The sequence below is a fragment of the Nymphaea colorata genome, chromosome 9 (genome assembly GCF_008831285.2).
Source record: "Nymphaea colorata isolate Beijing-Zhang1983 chromosome 9, ASM883128v2, whole genome shotgun sequence".
In the NCBI taxonomy this organism is placed as follows: Eukaryota; Viridiplantae; Streptophyta; class Magnoliopsida; order Nymphaeales; family Nymphaeaceae; genus Nymphaea; species Nymphaea colorata.
The window spans coordinates 8,084,423-8,110,851 of NC_045146.1; the positions used below are offsets into that span (position 1 = coordinate 8,084,423).

General features: G+C 38.3%; 1 protein-coding gene across 5 annotated transcripts in view; it reads left to right on the forward strand.

The window, feature by feature from the left end:
• The first annotated feature begins 389 nt into the window (after positions 1-389).
• The window catches only part of LOC116260301 (plant intracellular Ras-group-related LRR protein 6), a 49,289-nt gene continuing 23,249 nt past the window's right edge, over positions 390-26,429 (forward strand). Inside the window, exons 1-13 of one of the 5 annotated variants that reach the window (XM_050079498.1) lie at positions 390-586; positions 955-1,018; positions 1,186-1,322; positions 1,440-1,526; positions 2,145-2,220; positions 2,500-2,574; positions 2,659-2,728; positions 2,821-2,898; positions 3,045-3,105; positions 3,199-3,277; positions 17,655-17,745; positions 19,468-19,528; positions 19,618-19,688. In XM_050079498.1, coding sequence (XP_049935455.1) covers positions 522-586; positions 955-1,018; positions 1,186-1,322; positions 1,440-1,526; positions 2,145-2,220; positions 2,500-2,574; positions 2,659-2,728; positions 2,821-2,898; positions 3,045-3,105; positions 3,199-3,277; positions 17,655-17,745; positions 19,468-19,528; positions 19,618-19,688 — 1,015 coding nt within the window. In that variant the 5' untranslated portion in view covers positions 390-521. The remainder of the gene's footprint in view (positions 587-954; positions 1,019-1,185; positions 1,323-1,439; positions 1,527-2,144; positions 2,221-2,499; positions 2,575-2,658; positions 2,729-2,820; positions 2,899-3,044; positions 3,106-3,198; positions 3,278-17,654; positions 17,746-19,467; positions 19,529-19,617; positions 19,689-26,429) is intronic. The other 4 variants (XM_050079496.1, XM_050079497.1, XM_050079495.1 and 1 more) reach the window with 4 other exon arrangements.

The window sequence follows — 26,429 nt, forward strand, 5'->3', positions numbered from 1 at the left end:
GGCATCGTTTTCAAATGGTGCATGGGTCACCAGATAAGAGAATACCCACACCCAAATGCTCGTAGGTTTGGACGACAATGTGAAAGGATAAACTTTGAGCCTGAGTCACATGGTGATGATCTAACAAATCTTTATGGCTTCGAGAGGCGTTTGTGTTTTTCACAGGTCACTGCAATAGTGAATGCGTTTGCGCTCTCTTAGCTTAAATAATAATATGCTTAGGCTTGTTGATGGACAATAGTTTGAGAATTTTTCTAATGCACAACATTAGATTTTATTTTCTCGTGTATTGAAGATAGTTGGCAATTACATAAAAAAGTTTTAAGATGATACGGTTGCTGTCGATTCCGATTCTATTATCAAAACCCGAAACCTGCCGATGCCACGTAGCAGCAACGTAAGCCGAATTTTTGGTGCACAGGGCGAAGAAAGAAAAGAAAGGGAGCTGGTTTTGTGAGCAGTCACAGGAGGAAAAGGGATCTAATTATTTTCTTTGGACTCCGGAGTAGAGAGAGAGAGAGATGGATCGCATTTTGAAGGCAGCGAGGGCTTCCGGCTCCCTTAATCTCTCCAATCGTTCCCTCAGGTGCCGATTTGCAATGCATAACTATTTTTGTTTCAACAAAAACTTATAATACTGTCACCTTAGTTCCCCTCTACCAACATTTTGTCTACCTTTCTTTTTTCTTCCCGTTTCCGGTCTTGTTTCACAATCATCTGTCATCCTTTGCGTCTTGTCTGTATACCGGGATCTGCATTACTGCTACACGGACCACTGCTACCATTCCCGTGGCCGTCACCTTCTCCGTGATGACGACATCGTTCATACCACCTTTGACGTTCAACGACTGATCGACCTTTAAAAAAGTCGTTTTTCTATTGTAACTTGCCTTCTCACACTTTTTAATGGACTCATCATTTTCCCTCTTTCATCCTCCTTTAATTGTTTCCCAGGGAGATACCAAACGAGGTGTATAAGTACATGGATGCTTGTGGCGAGGGGGAAAATTGGTGGGAGGTAAATATATATTTCATCCTTATCATGGTCCTCGTTGCTATTTTTTGTGCCTAGTTTTTAATAAGTGTGGGGCAGAAACTGCAAACTGAGAAAAATTCTTTTCCGACATTGATCTCGTTGTGTAATGGATTCTCTTTTTCTTAGAACTATTCTCACCATTTGAGCAGGCTGTGGAGTTGCAAAAACTTATCGTAGCTCATAATAGCATTGAGGTATTAAGGGATGATCTGAGGAACTTGACATCCTTGACAGTTCTTAACATCAGCCACAATAGACTTACACAAATCCCGGCTGCTATTGGAGAGTAAGCACATTTTGGTGGTGAATGTGTGTGTTTATATCTTTGAATTCCTTAGAATGTGAAGGCAGTGTACTTTTTCTCTTGGCCTTTGTTGAACATGATTTTTTTCTCGTTTCGTAGGCTCACCGTGCTTAAGATGCTGGACGTATCATTTAACGCGATAAGTTGTTTGCCAAATGAGATTGGTTCACTAACCTCTCTTATCAAGTAAGTCTGCTTTCTTCTCCGATTTTTGTAGCCTATTGATCCTTTGCTTGTGGTTGTGATGGCTGCCATATATAAAACTGTAATCTATCAGAAGAAGAACACAGATGTACCCCTTCCATGATTCAATAACGCAGTTATATGCAGTCTTTTGCTTAAGGGACCATCACATTGGAAATGGGTAACACTGAGAATAGAGTAAAAAAAGCTCTCTCCCTTTCTTTGAAGAAGTTAGACTTCTTGTTTTTTGTTGACCAAAATATTTCAAACTGACAAGGCTAGTTGTATTACTTGGATATGAGACCTGTAATTTGGAAGATATTTCACATTTCCAACCTATCCTGTCCATCCAAATCTCGTTTTCCCTTCTTTCTCTTTGTCTGAAAATTGAAACATTTAAGTACCTTTCTGTTTAATCCTTTACACTTGTTGCCATGACGAATATTCTATGTTTACCACAAGGTGGAACTTTTACCAAGGAAGTTGCTCGTTTTCTATATTCAATTGTATATGAGTTCAGGCTGCTTGACGGCACATGATTTGTTCATCTGGAATTACAAATAATATGAAAGTTTGTTCTGACAAAACAATATCATTTGATGAGATGTTTCTACTTTGCAGACTTGATTGTTCAGGCAACCTACTTAAAGAACTTCCAAACGCAATTGGGGGGTGTGCAGAACTGTCTGAAATAAAGGTTATTTTTATCATGCGGAAAGTTATTATCTTTGGGATACTATGTTTCTTCCCATCTTCTTCCTTACCATTTTTCCCCTGGGGTACATTAGTACATATCAATAAGAGGAATAAGCTCACCTGTTATCATCTTTTTGGCATTATGTTGCTTTAGATGTATTGTGGATCTTTTCTTGATATCTTGTTTTCAATGTCGTATGATATGTCTGAGTCCTTTTCAGCTTCTTTGTTCTTGTTTATTTTTTTTGAACATGCTCTGAAGTTCTGTTTTCTTCCTCAGGTATCCAACAATTCTTTGATGGAGTTGCCTGAGGAGTTAGTTGGTTGTGCAAAATTAACGAAGCTCGACCTGGAGGTAGTCCCAAGTTTCAACTAATTCTTCTACAATGATATACATTTTGTTGAGTCATATCTTATGTGCAACTGCTGAATGTCCCAGGGAAACAAGTTGGTTGCATGGCCAGAAAGTATTTTCACATCATGTAAATCTCTTGCTGAGCTTAATGCTTGTGAGTATCTGAGTTATTTAGTTGTCTATCATGCATTCCAAAAGGCTTCTCTGATAAAATGTTAAAAGTTTCTCTTTGGTTTACTTCTGTAGCAAAAAATGCTCTTGCTAGGATTCCAGAAAGTTTAGGACTTCTATCTCGACTTATTCGTCTTGATCTACATCAAAATAGTGAGTTGGATGTTCTTTTATTTCAACGTGCAATCTTCTTTTCCCATTTTTTGTTATTGGCATGCTTGGCACTAAATATTTGAAGACTGATTTGTTTTTTACTGTGTATGAGTCTTATAATGTTTTACATCTGGAATTTGTTCTAGGGATTTCATCTTTACCATCTTCGATCTCGGGATGTGCTTCACTATCGGAACTATACTTGGGGTTTGTATTCAAAATTTTGGCTCATTTTTTCTCCCTCCTAAATGATTCACTTTTTGTTTTCACATTAACTCCGTCTAAATTTTGTGTGTTTAGGAACAATCTATTGTCTTCATTACCAGTAGAAATAGGAGAGTTATCACTTCTACGGACATTGGATCTTCACTCAAATCAGGTGATTGTAATAGTTTCCATGCTTGACTGTGCTTTTTGACAACATATTCTTTGCCCTTTTTGTTTTCCATTTTAAGTTCTGTTAGGGACATTTCTATAGGAATTATTTTTTGGTTCTTCATATTATTTTCTTTTAAGCTGTAGCAGATTGGTCTTGCTTTCAAGTGAAATGTTTACTTAGAAAAAATTAAGTCTTCTTCATGGCACAATAGGTTCATTCAAATATAAGACAAAATTTAGTCCTTGATGCTCGACCTGGTATATTCTAAGTCACATGGGTACTTCAATAAGGTCTACATACCCGTGTCGCCGTACCCGTACCCAAAATGAGTACTTTGGCACTTGGGTACCTATAGATCCAAACTGCTTAATTTTTCCACCGTACTTTTTATTCTATTCTTTGGATGTGAAAATTCGATTGATGTTCATATTTGACTAGGGGGCTGCTTGGTTGTCCATATGTTTAAAGTTTTTTATAGGTTTCTTAAACACACTATTGCAAAAGCCATTGATATATATTTTCTATGTTATTTATTTGTTTATGTTGATGTATATTCTTTATTTTGATACATATTTTCAAAGTATTTCTTATTGTTTATATATATATATACGGCCGTACCCCCGCACCCAAGTTTTTTGAAAATGGTTAGTACCCGCACCGGTACCTGCACCGGCACCCGTACCTATCTGACATAAGGTATATTCACCTCATTAGGCTGCTCAAAAATGTTGGGAATAGTGTTAAAGTGAAGTGAGGCGCCCCACATAAGGATGAAGAGAGGCATGAATCTCTATGGTAAAGTGCAAGCCTCATAATATCTGAAAAATTAAATAAAAAATAAGAAAAGGGGAGCTAGAGTGTTTTATAAATGAAATATCAACTAGTTATTCATAGTCAAAATACATTTTATCACATTTAAACCAACCACATAAAGTATGAAATTCTAGTAATCATGCAACCATGATTTATATATTTTTAAAAAGTGTCTCACTAAATAGGAGCAACAACAATTTAATCATTGTACCGACATACTCTAAGAGCATCACTTGCTCAAAACTTGCAAAATAATTGAGTCATTAACTCAAAAATTTTCAAGGATGCAAACAAAAAAAATGAAGGGTAGATGACATTACTGTGCCCTATTCGGTTCTTCTTGTGTCTCTTCATCATGAAAATCCAATTCATCCATGTTATCTTCTAGGTTGTCCATGTAAATTAGTTCCTCTCCATCTTTATTATCTATCTCTTCATCATATATGCTTCCTTTTTCTATATCGACTTCTTTTCCTTTCCCTTTGACAAAGGGAAAATCACATACTTTTGATAATATACCCTAAATGAAAAATATCATGAAAATATTACGATTTTTTGTGACAAAATTCAATTGCTTATTTTTTTATATTTTGACTTTTTTTTGGGGATTCTTTCAACGTTTTAATAACTATTTTGAACTTCAACGAATATTTGTGTGAGAAAATCAGTAGAAAATTGACGTTCATTAATTTTCTCTGTTATTTATTATGTACTTTTTTTATTTTTTGTCCTCTATATTTTCTTGACTTTTTTGAAAACAGACCTTTTGTTTAATACCTGAGGACTATGATATAAACACATTAAACTGTGTACAGACATGCATGTAGTCTATTTCTTCTTTTTCCTCTTCCTCTTCGTCTTATTATTGTTATTATTATTAATTGTCAATTTTTTTTTATTCCTGTTGTCAGTTTGTGAGCTATGAGACATGGATGCGGCTGGTTGACTACCGTGTCGGTGTCGACTCGGCCTGACACAGGTTTGGGTGTTTACATGGAAATGACATGCCACGGACACGTTAGTGTTTGCTGGACACGGTCAACACTGACCGGTCCCTCAAATTTTTCTCTTTTTCCTCTGCCTTTTCCCCCTTCTCTTCTAACTTTTTCCCTCTGCCCTTCTCTTTTCTCTTTCTGCATGTTTACCCCCTCGTCTGCTTCCTTCCCTCCTGTTCACTGTCTGCTTCCTTCCCTCCTATTTGCCACTGCAGGTGGTCTTCCTCGCTGGCATCAGGTAAGCCTCCTGTTCCAAAACTCTTTCCTGCTTTCCACCCCTGCCTACACCTTACACTCCACTCTTCCATTCAGCCAACTGCGTCGTACTCCATCCCAGCTGCAGGTGCTGCAGCTTCTTCCGGTGTCAGGTAAACCCCCAAACTTCTAACTGCCTTCCGCCCCTACTTACTCTTTACACTCCACTGTTCCATTCAGCCACTCCATTCATCATGATTGAAATGGTGAATGATACTTTTTTAGTTTGTTTAATTTTAATGTCTTCATGAATGTGTGTATATATATATATATATATATATATATATATATATATATATATATACATACCGCACCCACATACCCGTGATCTTGAAGTTGCTCCGCACCCACACCTGCACCCGCGACATAGTTTGTGGGACACATTTTTCAATTGCCTTAACAAAAACATATCGTGTGTATGTATATTATCACAAGTATCACCATTTGTTTAAAACAAATAAAAAAGGAGGAGTTAACGTAAAGAAAACATGACCAAATTGTGACGTTTGCAAAATTCCAAAATGACAATGGTTTGCTTTTAACATGTTTTTATCACATTTGCTTCATAAATTTTTAGAAGTACACTTTTGAGGCTTCTTCCATGTTAAAAGCGTTAGGCTGAGCCTGAATGATGACCAAACCCTAGAGCTTAAGCATGCCTAGGCTGGACTAGGCACTTAAGCATTAATTTAAGAAAGGAAGAAAACATAGAAATAACGAATTTCAATGCTAAATGTTATTAAGGACAGTCACATATCTAAACACATAATCAACTACATGCACATAAAGGTTGCTAAAATGATACAACATCGATTAAACAAATACACAGAGTCACCTTCATTTTACATATGCATGTATGTGTGTGTGTGTGCATGTATACGTATACTATGTCATCAAAAGTACTAGGTGCAGCCTACATGGTTAGATGAGCCCTAGAGACTAGGTAAGACTAGGCAGACTAGGCTCATTAAGCAGTTCCCTGCAAGAACTGATAAAATTTAATATCAATTGTTAGAAGAACAAAACTAAAACATTTCTCCATGATAAACCTGTAACTATCAATTTATAACAATGGAACAACTAAGATGCACAACAAACATTTGATAACATGATGATAAACATAATTAAAGGCTTGAAAGATCAATTTTAATGAAGTTAAATAATTAATATTTACAAGGTACATATCATAAAGGAAAAAAAATCTTGCCATTAAATAACAACACTTTACAATAATATAGAGCATGTGAAATCTTATCATTTCCTAAATACCAACTGGTAAATCTCTAGTTCTAATTTCTAAAACTAAATCTCTAAGTGAACCTAAAATTACTAATGTAATAGAAGAAAGAAGGAAATATAAATCCTAGATATAACCATGACTTTTATGTTAACATTTCTTGCCACAAAATTGTCATCTTATATGATTCTCATAAACAAGGAAAAATATTCGAGAATATATATGTATGTAAAGCAGAGATTTTTTAAGAACCTAAAAACTAAGATAACATACAAATTTTCAAAGCCTAATAGTATATGAATTGTTATGGCAATATAAAAAAGTGAGCCTATATGAGCCTTTGACAACCTAAGGTTTCTTTTAACATTTTCATAATTGTTTTTTGAATTTTTAGTAGTGCTTTTGCAAGAAAATCTATTATAAAGCTCAAGTTTTCATAAATTTTTATACTATTTTTTAATTTTTTGGGTTCTTGAGATTTTCTTGAGAAAAAGGACTTTCTGATTAATATATGAGGAAAATCTTGTTCTCATAATGGACTCTCTCTCTCCCCCTATATATTTGTTACATTGTATATATTAAATGTGTATATAATTATTGTTTAGGCCCTTTAGGGTATATCTACGGTATGCCTATCTATGTGTTTAATTTTATTTTTTGTTATTATGGATTCAAATGTTTGTCACATATATATTTTCACAAATATTGGTTTTTTTTTTCAAATTATGGCACTAAAATTGAAGGAAAAACAAAAAAAATGAAAATCATTATGTTTGAAAAACTTGAAAAATGAAAATCTGGCACTTTGTTGCATCTTTATAAAAATGGCATGCATTTTTTTTGGAAAAATGGCTTGATGTATTTTTAAAAGTTTTTTTATTTTCTTTTATCATTTAAAATTTTCACTAGCTACTGTGAACTAGTGTCAATGTTTTCGTCAGAAAATTAGTAGAATCCAGAATTTCATATTTTTTATATTATTTTTTTATATTTTATAATTTTTTGAAATCCCGTTCCTAGCAGAACAAATGATACCTGAGAAACCTCCCCTGTAAATTACATGGGTCTGTTATGTGTATTGTTCGGTACATTAAAATACACTCTTACAGAAAGCCTAATTTTATCATCTTCATCCTTATTGCAATTGATTGCATATATTGATGTTGATTTGAGAAGTGGGAGGGTGATCAATTCATCATATCGCTGCTTGGTGGACCATATGAAAATATGAATAATTCCTTGTAGGTGCTCTTGATGATGTGACAGTTGTTAGATGACCCAATTGTCACACAGTGGCCCTTTGCTGACATGTCATCCACCTTGGTCTGGTGAGGAATAATCTTGTTGATTAGTTTGGTCAGGTTTTCCCGACCATGGGTGGATGGACTGGTGTCGTTATAGGCAAAGCCACATCAATCCATCCCCCTTAATTTAGGTCTTGTTCCGAAGACCCTTAGGATGATCCATTGTTCAGCAGGATCCCAAATTTGTTCTCCATAAAAGTATATTTCACAAGCGTGGGATGCTACAATGCTTGGATGAAGTTGACAGTGAGTTCGACTGACTAAAGATGGGGGCCCACCAGAGGAGCGCCTTTCCAGCTCTGATACTAATTGATGCGAGTCTATCTTCATCCAAAATTATGTTTGTGTGCATTATTGCTGTGAGCCAATTGGTCTATGCAGGATCTACTCCCCATGAGACGTGCTTTCATTTTGGAAGCATCAATCTTGTACGCCATCTTCTCCCGCACATTAGGCTTGACTTGCATCAACTGCCATTCCCTTTCCCTCCTTGAAGTTTGCATTCAAATGAAGCAAGTTAGGAGGCCACATCGCAGTTTCACATTGCTTTTCAAATAAGACAAATTCATATAATAGCTTTTGGATATGTCTAGCACCTGCATATTAAATTTAGAGGACCTTTTCTTATGCATACTTAGAGATATCCCCTTGCTGCTGATGCAATTCATAATGGCCTTCTTTTGTTTAGTAAAAAATTGCAGCGGGTACACTCCTTCTTGATTGCCTTACAATAAGACATGAACTTTGTCATCATAGAGCACCTTAATCTTAATTGCACATTGAATTGCCTTGTACATGTCGAAAGGCATTTCCGAAGCATCAGATTCCACTATGAAGGTTACATTGAAATTAAGCATGCTCAAGACGAGGGCAGCTGTAATGGCCTGTTTCAATGTGTCAAAGGCATCGTTTGCTTCGGAATTTCCAACTGAATTTATCTCCGTTCAAGAGCTGGGTAAGTGGTGCAGCTATGAGTCCAAATCCTCGGACAAAGGTTCGATAGTAGCCAGCCAATCCTAGAAATGAATGCAGCTCCTTAGTGTACCATGGCTGCTTCCACTGTCGCACTGCTGCCACCTTATCTTCCTCCATTTGCACTTGGCCTTTACTGATGACATGTCCTAAATAGTTAATCTGTGGAGCTCCGAACATGCATTTGGTCAGTTTGGAATGGAGATGATGTTGCTGCAGGGTCATTAAGACTGCTTGTAGGTGCTTGAAATGGGAGTCTTCCTCTGCGCTAAACATCAAAATGTCATAAAAAAAACTAGAACGAACCTGCGAAGGTATGGTCTGAAAATGTCATTCATCAAGGATTGGAATGTCGCCGGGGCATTGGTTAGCCCATACGGCATGACCTTGAATTCATAATGACCACTACGAGTGTGAAAAGCTGCGTTTTAGATGTCTTCCTCTGCCACCCTAATCTGGTGGTAGCCCACAAGAGAAATCCAGTTTGGAGAACAATGCAGCTCCATGCAACCCATCTAGGAGGTCTTTGATTACAGGTATAGGGTACTTGTCCTTCACCGTGATGGTGTTTAATGCTCTGCAATCGACGCAGAAACGCCAGCTTCTATCCTTCTTTTTGACCAGCAAGGTGGGCGACACAAACTGGCTGTGGCTTGGCTGTCTAATGCCCTCGACGAGCATCTCATGCACTAACTTCTCCAATATCTCGAGCTGCTGCTGGCTGTACCTATAGGGACGCCTCTTGACTGCCCCTGCTCCCAGCTGCAACTCAATGTGGTGGTTGGAATCACGCCAGGGTGGGATTCCTTTGGGTGCGTCAAACACCCTGCTGAATTCTAGTAGGGCATCCAACCTGTCTTTGTTAATGTCACCATGTTGCATCACTATTGGCTATGTTTTTGCAGCCTGTATTGATGACAGCAACAGGATGAAGGACACAGTCCTGCTCTTCATCATTTTGGCCATCATCCCTAGCTCGCATTTCTTCCTTGGAGCTGCCTCCAATGTTGATCTCCTTCCCCCTCCTTGCAGAAATGCATTTTCAAGCCGATGAAGTCTCATACCACCTCTCCCAAACTTCTTAGCCACTGAATCCCTAGAACTAGGTCTGCTCCTGCCATTGCAAGAGTGTAAAGCTCCACAAGGAAACGGTGTCCTTGAATTTCAAGTCTCCTGTCCACATTTTCCTCTGCATTTGAGGGTGCTGCCATCACCTACTACTACATCAAACACCAGCTGCATCTCCATGCTGCAACCCAAAGATTTTGCTGATTTTTCACATATAAAATCATGAGTCAATCCGTTGTCTACCAGCACACTCACCTTTTGTCCTCAAAGGCGCCCTTTTACTCGCATGAGTTGTGGAACTTCATCTCCTGCTAAGGTGTGCCAAGATATCTCCGTTTGTAGGTCGTTGGTGGGCACTAGCTGCTGCTGCGTGTCATCACTTGACCCTTCTACCTTTTCCCATGGTTCATTGTCTTTTTCAACCAAGTACATATGCAGCTTCCAACAGGCGTGTCTGGGAGTCCATGGGTGATCACAATGGAAGCATATTCCCCTCTGGCGCTTCTTTTTGATCTGCTCAGGCGTGAGGCGATGAACCACCTGTTTAGCGACTGGACTGGCCTTCGTTTCTCCAGTAACCCCGGTTGGATTTTCTGGGAGCAGACCTATCGTCTGACTCCTTTCCACACCCCAGCTCCTTGTGATGCCTCCTAGCTTCTTATTTTTTTCTTCCACCATTCGGGCTAATTCAAAACAATCTGATAGACTGCGTGGACAAGCGGCCTGTACTTCGATCCTAATTTCATCATTGAGGCCTCCTACAAACGCCCCAACTAGTGCTTCCATCGACCAACCTCTCACCGTGTTGTTGAGGTCTTCAAAATGCTCCTGAAACTTCACGACTGTGCCCTTTTGTTTAATGTTGGACAATTTGACATTATAGTCCAGATAAGCTGATGGGCCAAACCGTGCCTTCAATGCCTCCACCGTGGCTGCCCATGCTGGTTTTCCTTGCTGTGCTAACAACCAGCTGTACCAGTGAATTGTTGGTCCTTCAAAATGCATGACTGTGTGGTTCACTCTTTGATCGCCAATGATGCTGTGACAGTCGAAGAATTGATCGGCCATAAAGATCCAGCTTGATGGATCTTTACTTGAAAATCGTGGAAAATCAAACCTTACCGGTTTCCACCCAGCTCCATTCGTGGTTCCCCTATTGCGGACTGATGACGCAGGGTCTGTTGTGCCCAACGGTGGAATTTGAGCCTGCGCTTCACCCCTTCTCTGCTGATTTCTGCTTATCTCCCCTGTCTCTGTGCACTCCATGCTAGGGGAAGAGGAACAATTTCTGCTCTGTTGCAGAATATCTTTCATCATAGTTGCCAATCATTGCTGCTCCACCTAGAATGACCGCATCCTTGCACCGGCCTCTGAATGCTGTCATTCTATCGCCTGGAGCCTTCCATCCACTGCCTCCACAATTTCCTCCACTCTTGACCTGTGCGCGTCAATGGCCACCATCACTTCCCTTGCAGTCACCCAGTCGCCCATGCTCTGATACCAGTTGTTAGTGCCTGCTGACAACTGGGGGTTGCTCAGGAGCTAACCCTATTTGGAAGCCCAGCTTCACACACTTAACCTCTAATTCATTCCTATCGTAGGGTTTAATCCCCCACACTATGTATACCGGAGGCATATTGGGTTGCGTTGGTTACTAATAGAGATTTATTACTCGACCCACCTGGCTGCTATATCCCTCACAGAACACAACTGGGTCACTGAGGACCTGACACACAGAAACTACAGAAAAAACTTAGAACCAATAGACTCCCCAAACAAGTCTTATTGAGCTGGCTCCTAACACCTACCAAGTGAAAGTATTTCATCTTCACGTAATCATGGATTAATGTTATCATGCAACCTTTAGCAGTGGGCTGTCTAGGTACAAAAAATCTGCTTCAGAATCTATATATTAAACGTCTGCATTGGCTGTGCCTATTTGGCAAGGTGTTACAGCCAGCCAAGGTGCAGCCTGTATAACAGCACACGGGCATCCACCACTTGCATGCATAGCATGTTGCAGAGTTTGTTCCAGGTATGCTACTTCAAGGATGGGGAGCCCTCCTTGGGCATCATTAGGCAAGTTTGTTCCAGGTATGCTACTTCAAGGATGGAGAGCCCTCCTTGGGCCTGATTAGGCAATTTGTGGGGCTCCTTGGGGACTTAAGCAGCCAGAATTCAATGATGCACTGGATCTCATGGAGAGGAGGGGACTACAGGTGCACCAGAACTGGATGCCTCTGAGGGAGAAACAGAACCCCAGCTGTAATGAGCAAAAAATGTTTTTTGGGTTTAAAGTCACATCCCTCAACGTGTGAAAAATACAGGAAGAAAAATTTTAGGTTTGCCTAAAATCTAGATTTTTTTTCCACCTTTGTTGCAATGGGGAGAAAAATTAAATTTTTAGATTTTTTTTCCACTTGAACCATGAAATGCCTCCTCATCAAATGCACCCTTACTGTTTTTGGTCTGCTTAGCCCATGGTCGATGCTTGTAGATGGTCCACGACTTAGGCCCACCTGGTGCCTATTGTTGTTGAGTTTGATTACTATATACATATATATATATATATATATATACACACACACACACACACACAGCATAGCCATAGATATGATATTTTAAAAAATATCACGATATTGGTGAACAAATGAAAAAAAAAGGGAACAATATGCAATATTTAAAAAATAAAAATCAATTCATCATGCTTTTTCGTTATTTTTTCCATTTATTTTTTATTTTTCATTTTGATTTTTTTCAACTTCTGTGTCATTGTTTTATTTCCTTGTTTTAGATATTTAACCTGACCCCCTAGATGTAGTATGATGCTTATTACTTTATCATTTTCATCATTTTAACTGGATATTTGTATGTCTTCTTATTAGTTTATTGTTTATTTATTTTTACTTAATATTTTGATTTTTTTATTTTTTTAAAAATCTTTGAGATTTTCCTAGAGAAAACAAATTTGTTGAAAAATAACCGAGAAAAGCATCACCGATAAATGCCCGAGAACGATATTTGTGGCTATGATGTAAGCACAAATCATAAATGTGACATTCAAAAATGAACTAGAAAGCAAGGTATCATGATATGACCAAGGCATATATCCCCATCTATTTTTTTTACCAACATTTTAGATATGAGACTATTTCCAGGCCATTTCATGCACTTGGGATGTATATAGTTGGGCATGTCTAAAAGGTAAATAAAGTGTACTAAGTGGTGTGTGTGTGTCAGTTCCCTGGTTAGATACTCCTCAGATCTGGAGATTTGGTGACTATATGCAAAGGGATACAAATAGAAATTAAAGTTGTCTTTTCAAAAATAAGGTATTGTTTTCACTTGAACAGAAAAGAGGTCTAAAGCAGATGAGCTAGGGGAAATTTAAGATTGTGCTACTTTATAAGTAGCATAATTGATTGCTGTTGGTTCATTCTTCCGTTATTATGAATATAATAAATTGTTGTTTCTTTTGGGTGGTTGTGGGGGTTTGGGGGTGGGGGGTGGAAGAGGGGAGGTTCTTCAATGCTGAGAAAGATGGTTCTTGTCATTCTTTTGATTGGGTGGATTTTGGGATGCACAAGCTACCTGTGAAGGATTCATATTTGGAAATATTGGGATTTTGGTTTTTTTTTTTCTCCTTACATTTTTAGCCGCAATATTATTCTTGTTACTGATTTCCTGTGAATGTTAGTTTCACTAGGTGAGACACCAACTAAAGGCACAATAAAAGGAGTGTGTGGCAGTTTCTTGTGCCAGAGAAAAAGAAGAAAGGAAAAAGCAGGTTGTGGTGAAGAAGAATAAAGGAGTTGTGGTTAAATGAGTAAAGATGTCATGACAGGCACGTAGAAGAACAAGAAGAAGAAGGAGAAAAAGGTTGGAAAACAGAAAAGAAGGAAAAACAGAAAGAAGGACATACCTTCAGCACACATTGAAGGAGTTTCATTCTCTTTTGCGCATTGAAGGAAGAAGGGTTTGAGAGAGAAGGAAGTAGAGGGGGGACATACCTTCACCACACACTGCAGGTGGTACTGTCATTGATTACATTCAAGGCCAATGGGCCTATTTTCCAGGCTATGCTTGAGTGTATAGGCTGATCCCCTGGCATGCCTTTGACTGATTATGTTACATTACTGTCTTAAAAAGTGCTTAAATATGAAATCTATGTCACATAGGTACGGGTACGGGTACCGGTGCGGGTACAGACCATTTTTGAAAAACTTGGGTGCGGGGGTATGTCCGTACACACACACACACACACACACACATATATATATATATATATATATATATGTCAAAAAATTTCAAACAGAACAACATATTCACACATATATATGTCAAAAAATTATAAACAAAATAACATATTCATAAATCATAATCCAAAATTTATAGATATTAGATACTATCATACTACTAAACACAGTATAGAAGTAATTAACATACAAAATATATCAGCTTTCTTGATTCTCCTCAGTCACATCATCAAGATTAGAAGGAACAACAGGTTCTCTAAGGTCCATATTAAGAGCATGCAAATCATGTTCTCCTTCAAGTTCCACGTCAATGTCCTCTGGATTAACATCCCAATACTTGGATGATCCTGAACTGCAAGTTGCAACAAAATCAAAATATTATTTAAGTTAATATTAACTTTAAACAACCAACATAATATACATATGTATACATGTCATTATATCAAAGATACAAAAAGAAAGAAATACCTGTAATCATCTGAAGTACGTGAAAGTAAGCATAGGTTGGAGTGGATATAAACTAAATCTTCTGCTCGCCTATTAGTTAGCTTATTTCTCTTGATATTGTGAATTTGAGAATAAGTGCTCCAATTTCTTTCACAACATGAAGAGGTTGCAGGTTGAGATAATAACTTCAACGCAAGTTGCTGGAGATTTGGTGTTGATGCTCTAAAACATAACCACCAATTAGCAGGATCTTCTTCATCTCTTGCCATTGCAGCTTGTATTGAATCATTTCTTCCACCCGAGAAGCTCGCAAACTCATTATTTATTATCTTCAACCGATGAGAATCAGAATATCGTCTTCCCAAACATATCTCCCTATTTTTTGGTATTTCTGGATCTCGATTAGGAGGAACACGACCAGTACCTCCAGCCAACCATGTTTGTCCATAATATTTGGGATTTAAGGAGTGTGCCATACAATGCAAAGGGTTATTGCTTCTATTCCATCTTCTTACTAAAATTTTATGCACATGATCGAAAAACTCATAATCATCAAGTGCAACATTCTTCTTCTCATGTCTAAAAATGATGTTTTGAATTTTTTCAATCATGTTATCCCACATATCATAAACTTTATGAAGCATGGGCCCTTCTTTATCAACTTCTCTCAGCATCTGCCAAACAGACTTTGTAAACTACAGAAAATATGTAATCTTATCCCACCATTCATCATCTAAAATACATTTTTTAATTTCTTGAGCCTTCACAATGTCATCAGTCCAGTAAAACTCCCAATCATTGTCAGTCACCATAAGTGTTAATGCATGTTTCACCTGCTTTATTCTTTTTATTATTACAATAATGGATGCAAAACGAGTCTCTGCTACCTTCAACAATTTCAAATCAGAATGCCTATTAAATATAGCAAGAACATTGTTGTGGTTTACAACAAAATTTCTGATGTTTCTGACATCATGCTCAAGCTCATCAATCCATGAACACAATTTACCGGCGTTTGTATCATCTTTTCATGGGTTGCAAATACTTTTAAGTGCTAGATTTATACTATGTGCCACACAAGGAGTCCAAAATATGTGACTATACTTGGAATCACTTGCCAAATTCATCATTGCTCGTTGGCAAACTGGAGCATTATCAGTCATAATTTGCATAACATTATCTTCACCCACTTCTTTGATGACTTCTATAAATAGCCCTTTTAAATACTCAGCATCTTTATACTCTCCAGATGCATCAACACATTTCAAGAAGATTGGTCCATCAAGCGAATAAACAATAAAATTTATCAGTGGCTGTCTTTGTATATCAGTCCACCCGTCAGAAACAATGGATACTCCATATTGTATCCATGAAAATTTCTTCTTCTCTAATAATTTTTCGATGTTTGCCTTCTCTTCTGCAAGAATTGCTATTCTCAACTTCTCTGAACTCGGGGGTACATAACCACTCAAAGTGCAATTAGCCAAACCCATAACAACATCTTTCCAACAAGGACTTCTGGCTACATTAAAAGGAAGTGAACTTGCAAAAAAGAACCTTCCGATCCTTCTATCCATCTCTGCCCTTCCCATATTTTTGAATGCTTGTGCTAATGTTTTGGTAGCTCCAATCGCCATGTTCATTTTTGTTTTCTTTGAAGCATCTTCACCTTCTTTCAATAGCATAAAGAAGAACAAATAGTTCACTTGACTTGGTTGAAGATTTCTTTGTCTCAGACTCTCAGCTACATTGTGTTCTTTTTTGAATACCTTTATCGATTCTTTGTTAACTTTTTCGTATGGTCTAATTCCATGGGACATAAATTGCAAGAAAAAATTACATTCCCACCGCCACCTGGTGCTTTTCTTAGTTTTTTCACATAGCGCCAAAGAGGCTGAGATGGATTATCCATCTCTACTGCAGCGGTATTAACACTACTACTGCTGCTTGCCATATTTCCACTTCCACTTGTAGGCATCGTTTCTTTTCCTTTATCAGCCATTACAACTTAAATCTGAAAAGCACCTAGCAAGAGATGCAAGACAGAACCAAAGCCATATAAGGGGGAGATCGCCAAAGAGACTTAACCATAATGAGGAACAAAAACTAGAACCGCTAGATTGGAACAATCAAGCATGTAAAATCAACATAGAACAAGGATCGGAGAGAATACCAGACAGATCCTCTAATAATCATTCAGACGAAAATGGAAACAGGGATCACGAAAGACCAAGAACGAAGTTTTTTTTTTTTTAAAAGGAACACTACGAAGCAAGAATGAAGAATCACCAACTATCAGTATCATATCGGGGGAAACAAGGGAACAAAAAAAAGAGATGCAAGATAGGAAAACAAGACAGAACCAAAGAAACGGTAAAGACTTCAGACGAGAAAAAGAAATGCCATCCCAGCCCAGAGAGAGAGAGCATTGTTCCTCGATGCCGACATCTGGTCCACCGGCACCAGAGACGATGGAAGGCTCAGCGCATTGACAGAAATTGGGAAGATAATGAAAGCAAGCAAATACTGTCGCCGTCCGCTGCTCGCCGTGCGCCGTCGTTGGTCTTCGGTGAAGAGTGAAGACAGACGAAACGAAACAAAACAAAACTAAAACATGTTTAAGGGTTTCAAAAATTTTGACGTTAAAATGTAAAAACCATTAAAATTAAAATCAGACAATTTTGGACTCGGTCTGCTTTGACCGAGTCTGAAAAAGGTTGAAAATGACCTCGGGTACGTTTATCGTACCCGGTGCGGTCAATGCCACACTCACGCCGTACCCGATGCTGTACCCGCACCGGTACTGGTGTCATACCGGTACCGTGCGGGTACTCCTCCTTAAGAGGAGTACCTGTGTGACAGAGTATGAAATCATCCAGATGTTTGTTGTTTGTTGCTCAAATATAGTTTCCAAATTTTAATTTCTTGTGAGAGCAACTGGGACCAGAAAGGTGTTTCGTTAATTCTATCTTATATTTGTGTCTGACAAGGTAGTATCTACATCTTGTGACAATTTCCTTCTTTTTGCAGCTGACGGAGTATCCTGTGGAGGCATGCAAGCTGCATCTCTCAGCTTTGGACTTGTCAAACAACTCTCTGTCTGGATTACCTCCTCAAATTGGTAAATATGTTTAAATTAAATTATTTAATGTATTCTTGTTAACAAATAAGTTCCTATCAGAATATTATCTTTTCTGGAGGAGTTTAAGAAGTATGTAAATGGAGAATATTAATTTAGTGGACCTTTTGGGAGGATGTAATTTGAGGATTAGAACTTTGCTTTGAAGCAAGAGGCGAAACATATAATATTGGTCCCCTATTGATCAAGTCATTGACAGTGATGTTGATTTATTTTGCATGGCATATTTGACAGCAATGTGGTGTACCACAAAAGGTCTGTACTCTGAGGCTGGATTAGCTGGATGGACATAATTTTCGTGATCTGTAATATAGCAGTAACTGGAAGATGTGAATGTATTGAAAATGGATGAAAATCAAGGTTATATCATATGGTGCTGGAAGAGGACATGGAAGAAATCATGAGGCTTATCAGTATAAGTTGATCATTAAGTAGTTCAGTTATCCAAGTAGAATTTGACATACTCTGTCGTCGTAGTTGTAATAAATCTGTAGCTGTAAGAAGAGACAGATGTCATGGTGCATCCTGCACGAAGTAACTGTCAATCTGTCATATGAAATTGCAGTACTTTTGTGGAATGATTGAAAACCAAGGACACATCATTTAGTATTAGTTTTAATTTCTCGATTTTCCATGTTGTAGGCAAAAATTTTGTTCAGTTTATGTGATTTTGATATACCTGCTCTTCACCTCAACTTGAGCTATCCAAGCAGGAGAGTTAACATCCTAATAGGCAAATAATCTTATTGCCAAGTATACTTGCAAATGTTTATTGAATCAGCAGCACTTGTATTACCAAGTGAACTTTGTTGTGAACCTTGGAAATGTGAAATCCCTTCTATGCTAGATAGTTACTGTGGAGTGTACTTGGACTTGAAGATGATCCTAACACAGTGATTATTGTGACATGAAGGGTTGATCCTGTTGCAGCTTACAGTGTGAAGCCCGAGAATGGTCTAGCTTATGATCCTGTTTGAAATCCTTTGCAAAACTAAGAGGCCTGCAACATGTAATGTGTTATATTATGAATACACATCTCATAAACACTGAAATGAAGTTCATGTCTTTATGAACTTCATGTAATGTGTTATATTATGAATACACATCTACATATTATGAATGTGTAGAATTGCTATCATTGCAATGCTAAGACAATTTAGTAGTTAGAACCTTACAACACTTTATGAAGTTCATGTCTTAATGGCCTACAACACAAAGTGCATTTCAAATTATAATAGTTTTTCACAACATGAAAAATTGTCTGAAGGGTGTTATGTTGGGTCCACTTGATTTATTTTGAAGAAAATTCCTTGGTAGATTCTTTGAAGATATTCATTAATAAAAACCTTTTGTTCTTTGTTGTATTCTGAAAAGCTAGCCTGTCTAAGAAAAATTTAGGCATGGATTACTCTTAACTTGCTTTATTGGACTTGTTCTTTAGTTCACTCTTATTGTGAGTTGTCACTTGATACTTGATTTCTGCCATGTTGCTTATTCATCTGTCTCCACATTCCATCAAAATCATTCTATGATATCCTTTGTTATAAAGGTTGCTCTCGCTGTAAGCGAAGCCACTGGTGAACTGTTGCTAGTCTGTCCACAGTTTTTCTTAGTCAATCTCTGTTGACTGCATTTACTATCTTATATACAAGACATTTCTGTATCTTTTGCATGCAACAAGCAGACTGACTCTACTTTGTTTAGGCATGATGACGACTTTGAGGAAGCTTTTATTGACTGGCAATCCTCTTCGAAGTCTAAGGAGGTGATATGATGGGTTGTCTGCTCTACTACTTGTTTATAGGTTGAAAGAATAGAGCTGAATAGTCTAAGTGCATTTCAATTTTGTTTCAGCAATTTGGTATGTGGTCCAACTGCAACACTGTTGAAGTATCTTCGTGGTCGAATTTCAGCTGATGAGAGTGGTGAGAAATAATTTCATATCCACAAAATGTCTTCTATAAAAATGACTTTTAATTACTTGCTAAACACGTGATGGGTATCTTCTTTGAATCAATTCTAGCAACTTGTGATTGGGTATAGCACTGTCTTGGTGGATTTGTATCTTATGTTGCTGATGTTAATTATTTCTTTGGACCCATCATTGAACATGGTCCTCTTTGCTAATTACTTAATGTCTGTTGAATAGGCTCTATAAATTGAAGAAAATATGTGACTATATCTGATAGTAAATTTTTTTTTTTTTGGGTTGGGAGGGTCAAATATCCAATCAAATTGCAAGGGAGTCAAGGTTAAAGTACAAACTGAAAAATTGTAATATTGTGTGGTATCAACAAATAAAATAAAAATCGTGATATTATATATAAATATAGAAAAAATAAAAGATAATGTTATATTCTATATACAAATTGTTAAATGGCAACATACTTTTTGTTATGGGGGTTCGTGTAATTGTAATTTTGATAAAATATGTATGTCTAATTGATATTTAATCTTAACCTTAATCTCTATTTAAGTGGGATTAGGAGTCTAAGAGAAAGGATGATTCTCCCTCTCTCTTTTTCCCTATCTAACTGTTGTTCTCTTTCCTCTTTCTCCTTCTTCTCTCTTCTCACTTCCTTCAAGTTCATATTTTATTTTCTCCTGCCTTAGTGTAAGTTGCGTATGGCATCAGAGATTGATTTGGTGGATAGATAAAAAAAAACCTCCAATGTCAAAATATCTGATGGCAGTTTGGGATCAGATCTGAAACCTGGTTTATGTCTATGGTCTGCTGTTCATATTGTTAAGTTTGATCTAGGTTCATGCATGTTGATCGATCTCTTCTTTCCAGACTTTGTGTGCCTGGAAGTCTGCATCCTTTGCCTCATATGCGCTGCTCACCAACTGTTTGTTCATTTTCCTGCGGGAGCGATGTTCGTCTTCTTTGAAGCAGCCTTAAAAATCTATTTCTGCCTTCTTTGTTGCATGTTGAATTGGTTCTTTTGCCATTTCATTGGCAAGGAAAATTGAAGCTGCTACTCTGGTCAGATTATTGGCTGTTTTGAGGCGTCTTCCTATATGTGATATTTTGTTCAACCTAGTCCAGTATTTTTGACTCAAGTCTGAATCAAATTGGAGTTGTGGTGGAGGCGTGTTGCTAAAAGTAAAAGAGCCTATAGCTGAACTCCAATTTGAAATTTCTCAGTGTCATTGATGAAGTTTGATGCTGGATGAAGTAAAGTAAAGGTATATGTTCTCAAGTCCAAAAATAAATAAATAAATAAATAATATATATATATATATATATATATATATATATATAGCCCGTAGCATTTCTGTGGCTCCGCAATGCACATGCCCAAGTGCATTTGCATTCATGGGATTCCATCCCATATAGGTTCATCAGGCGGGTGCCTTATTGCACATGCCCAATGAAAATGCAGTTGGGCATGTGCATCATATATATATATATATATATATATATATATATATATATATATATGCATGTTTCAACACTGTTTGGGAGCTATGGTTGCACTTAAAATAACCTGATTTTTTAAGATTATTGGCCATGTTTAGGTGCTGTTCTTGTGTGCTTGTGGTTGTTTCTAGTCTATATACTTATTTTCCTTGTTTCTAGTGCTAATTGTGGCTTATTCAAGAGCTTAAGATAACAAACAGAAAGGAAGAAATCATGGTTGTGGTGTAGGAGGTAGAGGAAGACGTCAGTGTACATATTGTGGGAAGCAAGAGGATAAGACTGAATGACCTTTTACGCCATTTTCCAAGTCTAATGTGCCCAAAGCTCTTAGTTGCTAAACTTGGGAAAGAAAATCCCATAGGCTGTCTGAGTCATTTGAAGTATAGTAAGTTGTCTTTTCTGACTGTAAGTATGATGAGTGAGACTGCACTTGTGACTGATGTTGCTTGTTCTACAAGTGATAACCTGAACTGCCAAGGGCCCAAGGTAGTAGGTGGATTATTGATTTAAGTGCATCTATACACTTGTGTGGGTCTTCCCTAAATTTTTTAAACTGGAACCTGTTTCCAAGCATACTAGTGTTCATCTAGTAGATGGGAGCTCTTCTCCTATTGTGGGCCAAAGAAATGTCCACACACTTTTATCTAATATGCTTCATTCTCCTTACTTTTCTCAAAATTTACTATCGATAAGCTGCACTGCTAAGGAGGTTAACTGTAAAGTGATATCTGATCTTGTCTACTGCACCTTTCGTGACTTGTTGACGTGAAAGAGGATTAGTGGAGGTCAAGAGGAAGGTGGGTTCTACTATCCCCTTCAGTCTGGTCTACACTTATGTCACATGGGTGTCAAGTGCATGCTTGATAAGATAAATACCAAAGAAGGGGGAGTGATGTGTGTGTGCATGTGTATATATATATATACATATATATATATATAGAGTCTGTTATATGAAGCCCGTAGCATTTCTATGACTATTGAGTATTGACTCCTCAATGCATATGCCCAAGTGCATTGGCATTGGGTGTGTCCTGATGAACCTATGAGGGATGGAATCCCATGATATTGGGGGGATTTAGTGTGTGTGTGTGTGTGTATATATATATATATATATATATATATATATATAGAGAGAGAGAGAGAGAGAGAGAGAGAGAAGGACCCTCATAGCCATAGGTTCATCAGGCATGTGCCTTACTGCACACATCCAATGCAAATGCACTTGGACAAGTGCATTATATTTATTTATATATATAATTATATATGTATATGCTTCAACGCTGTTGGAAAGCTATGATTGCACTTATAATAACCTGATTTCTTAAGATTGTTGGCTGTGTTTAGGTGATGTTCTTGTGTGTTTGTGGTTGTTTCTAGTGGATATACTTATTTTCCCTGTTTTCTAGTACTAATTTTGACTTATTCAAGAGCTTAAAATAACAAACATAAAGGAATAAATCATGGTTGTGGTAAGGGTGGTAGAGGAAGACATCTGTGTATATATTGTCATATTGTGGGAAGAGGAGGATAAGACTAATTGACCTTTTACATCATCTTCCAAGTCTGATGTGCCCAAAGCTCTAGTTGCTAAACTTGGGAAAGAAAATCCCGTAAGGCGGTTTGAGTCATTTGAAGTATAGTGAGTTGTCTTTTCGGACTGGAAGTATGATGAGTGAGGCTGGACTTGTGACTGATGTTGCTTGTTTTACAAGTGATAACCTGAAATGCCAGGTAGTAGGTGGATTATTGATTCAAGTGTATCTAGACACTTGTCTGGGTCTTCCCAAAATTTTTTAAACTGGAACCTGTTTCTAAGCATGCTAGTGTTCATCTAGTAGATGGGAGCTGGTCTCTTATTGTGGGCCAAGGAAATGTGTCCATTTCCCCCACATTTCATTTTTCTAATATGCTTCATGCTCCTTACCTTCCTGAAAATTTACTATCTGTCAGCTGTACTGCTAAGGAGGTTAAGGTAGTGTTTGATGGCACATATTTTTTCTGGACGGAATTTTTTTCATGGAAAAAAAATGCTAGAAAAGTGTACGGTAGGAGAAATATTAACTTTTCCAAACCCTAGGCATGTTTGATGGCCTGGAATTCTTTTTCGAGAAGAAAACTTTGGTGTTTGTTGGACATGATAAACTTTTCGTGGATAAAATATTTGGCGTTCAATTGTTTATGGTCCAATGGTTCATTTTGTGGACTCAAAAATATATTGTGCATCATGTAGGAAAAATGCACGACCGACAATGCATTTGTGTAGCATACCATTATCAAGCTAAAGTATATATGAATTGTTTACACAGGCACTATTGTGGGACAAAGTCGACGATAAAAAAAGGGGCAAAAAAAATCAAGACTGAGGCCCTGTTTGATGCACAGGAAAAATCCTGTGCATCGGGTGAAAATGGTACGACAAGGGGAATTTTAACGCGGTTGCTGGTGAGTGCATCAAATGCCGAAATTTTTAACGCGAAAAATTTTTATGACGAGGGTAAAGTTAACGCCCGTGGATTTTTTCCCTCTGTCGAACCCCTCTCTTTTTCTCCACGCTGAAGACTTCGCGGTGCTCCTTCTCCGCAGCGCTTCACAACTCTCCTCAGCGCTTCATAGCTCTCCTCCCCCTCACAAGTCTCCTCGTTACATAGCAGCGCTCCTCCCCTCCCCACAGTTAGCCTCCAGCATCAGCTCCAAGTCCCTGCTCGGATCTTATACCCTCCGCATGACAAAGCTCCGGCCGCAACTGTTCCGCTTCTTCCTTCTCTCCTCCGCAGCATGTTAGCTCTTATGCTTGTATTTTCTCCATCTTTCAGCCCTTTGGCGTTTTTGGGGGTTCAGTTTTGGGCGTTCAATTTGTGCATTTTGATGTGTTTTTCTGTTTGATTTATTTTTGTTATGGTCTACATCTTATTCTCTGTTATGTGCATTTTTTGTTGCATCCGTTTTTGGGGTTCAGTTTTGGGCGTTCACATTTGTTTCTGTTACTAACGATTTTGGGTGTTCGATTATGATTTTGTTTCTGTTCGTGTGAAGACGAAAGGTATTGTTTACTGTTCATATTAAGATATTATCCTCTGTTCATATTAAGATATTATCTATGTTCATTCTCAGAGGTGTCAATTCTGTGTGCAAGCAAACATGGCCCTGCTTTACTTTACCATGTGAATTTCATTGAGCCTAAGAGTGTTTCAGCGTTCTTTTGGGTGAAATTGAGGCAACTAGTTCGTGTGCATTTAGCAAGTTGAACTACTGTCCAACTGTCGCCAAGTAGCTGAAGCGGTCCTTTACAAAGAAACCCCATAGCTGAAGTGGCCCTTTTCATTTCTTAATAGGTTGTCATGGCAGATCATCTGCAAAACTCACATCACCCTAGACGCCCTCTGAAATGGTGGGCGTATGTCCTTGTTTAGGTGCCAAAACTTAGCATTCTTGTATCTGTATGTTGGGGCTGTCCTGATGTTTTGCTTTCCCACTTTCCCACGTGAAACTGGAGGAGATAAAAAAAAACTTCTAACGGTCAGAAAAAAAGTCTCTCATATATTTTACCCTGTGCATCAAACAAGGTTAATTTTACCACGTTAAATTCCACCTTGTCATCAAACAGGGCCTCAAATTGGAAGAGGGAGAAATTTCATCCTGTAAATTTTTTTAGAAAAATTTACCATGGTAAATTTACCACGTTAAATTCTTCCATGCTATCAAACGGGCCCTCAAACGGGCCCTGAGAGATTGAAATTTACTATAGGAGGCCAGAAAAATTGACACCCCGTTGGGAAGAAGACACCTGCTTCATCAAATTGCTGCCTCGATCCTGCAGCATATAACAAAGGAGGAGAGAGAGAACGAGTGTCTGCTAGGGAACACACCATGGTGAGGGCTTGTTAGGGTTCTTTCTCATATAAACTTCCAGCAAATCTAGGCCTGCACTTGGCTCGACTCGAACTTGCTCGAGTAAACCCGACTCGAGCTCGACTCGTTTTTTGTACGATTCGAGCTCGAGCTTAAATATAAACTCGAGTATATTAGCGAGCCAAGTTCAAGTTGGTTGGACTCGACTCGGCTCGGCTTTTTGTTTTCTTTGTTAAATGCTACAAACTTTTCATTAGTTTTTCGTTTTTCTCCCTTCACCTCACTTTTTCTCAACGCCATGATACCATCATTACTTTTTCAATTTTGTTTTACTATCGTTGCTTTGTTCACGCGTTTTTTCAGTTTTCCCTTTCTTTTTCTCTTTCATCACCCACGCTTCCTCCCACCCTCATCATTACACACACCACCGACCCTCATCATTACTCTTTTGAGTCAATGTCATTCATCTTTCCCTCTCTTTTTCCCTCTCCTCTCCCACGCTCGTCCTTACCCATTGCAAAGCCCTTATCATCTTTTCTCCCATCTCACCTCACCCTTTCTCCTTCACCCTCGACGAAAGCTTCCTCCATCCTCCGATGGTGGCAGATGGCATCGGCCATGGCGACGCCGGTGATTCAACGACTGACAACGGTGGGTGAGACCAAAGGTAAGCCATCCCCCCCCCCCCCCCCTCTCTTTAGCGAGGGTTCTGAGCTCTCAAAAACCCTTTTGCTCGACTGAGGGTTCCTTGATTCTCTACTGAGAACCCTCTTTCGTGCAGCTCAAAACCAAGAACCCTTGCTTGCACGAGCTTGGGTTCTCTGCTCGAGCCGAGTGAGGGCTTTGAGCACAAAATTCACGATCTGATTTTTTTTTTTTAAAGGTTTTTGTTATTGTTATTCTTCTATCTTTTTTGCAGAAGCCTCTAAAGCTCTCATTATCTTGCCTACACAGCTATCTCCGCCAGAAAATATAGCAAGGAAGAAAGAAGTCATCCTAAGTAAGTTAATAGAGCCCGACTCGAGTCGAGTTCGAGCTGAGCAAAATAAGTGTCAAGCGGAGTTTGAGTTGGTTGAACTTAGGATCAACTCGGCTCGTGTGCAGCCCTAAGTAAATCAGGTAACTGTTTTGGAAATAGTCTGAGCATATGCAGGTTGTAAATGGAATCCCATATGCCGGAAACCAAGCAGATTTTGGTGAACTCAGGTGACCAAGGAGATGGATAAAAAAGAGAGATAAAAGAGTGTTGAGGGTTTTGGACATGCTGCCTTCACCAATGGAGAAAAAAAAGCTCTCTTCCACATGCAGTTGAGGAGAAGCCATTGTTGATGAAGAAACTGACTGATGAGGAGTCGCTGCTGCGACCCCCTTACCACCAGTGACTAGTGCATCT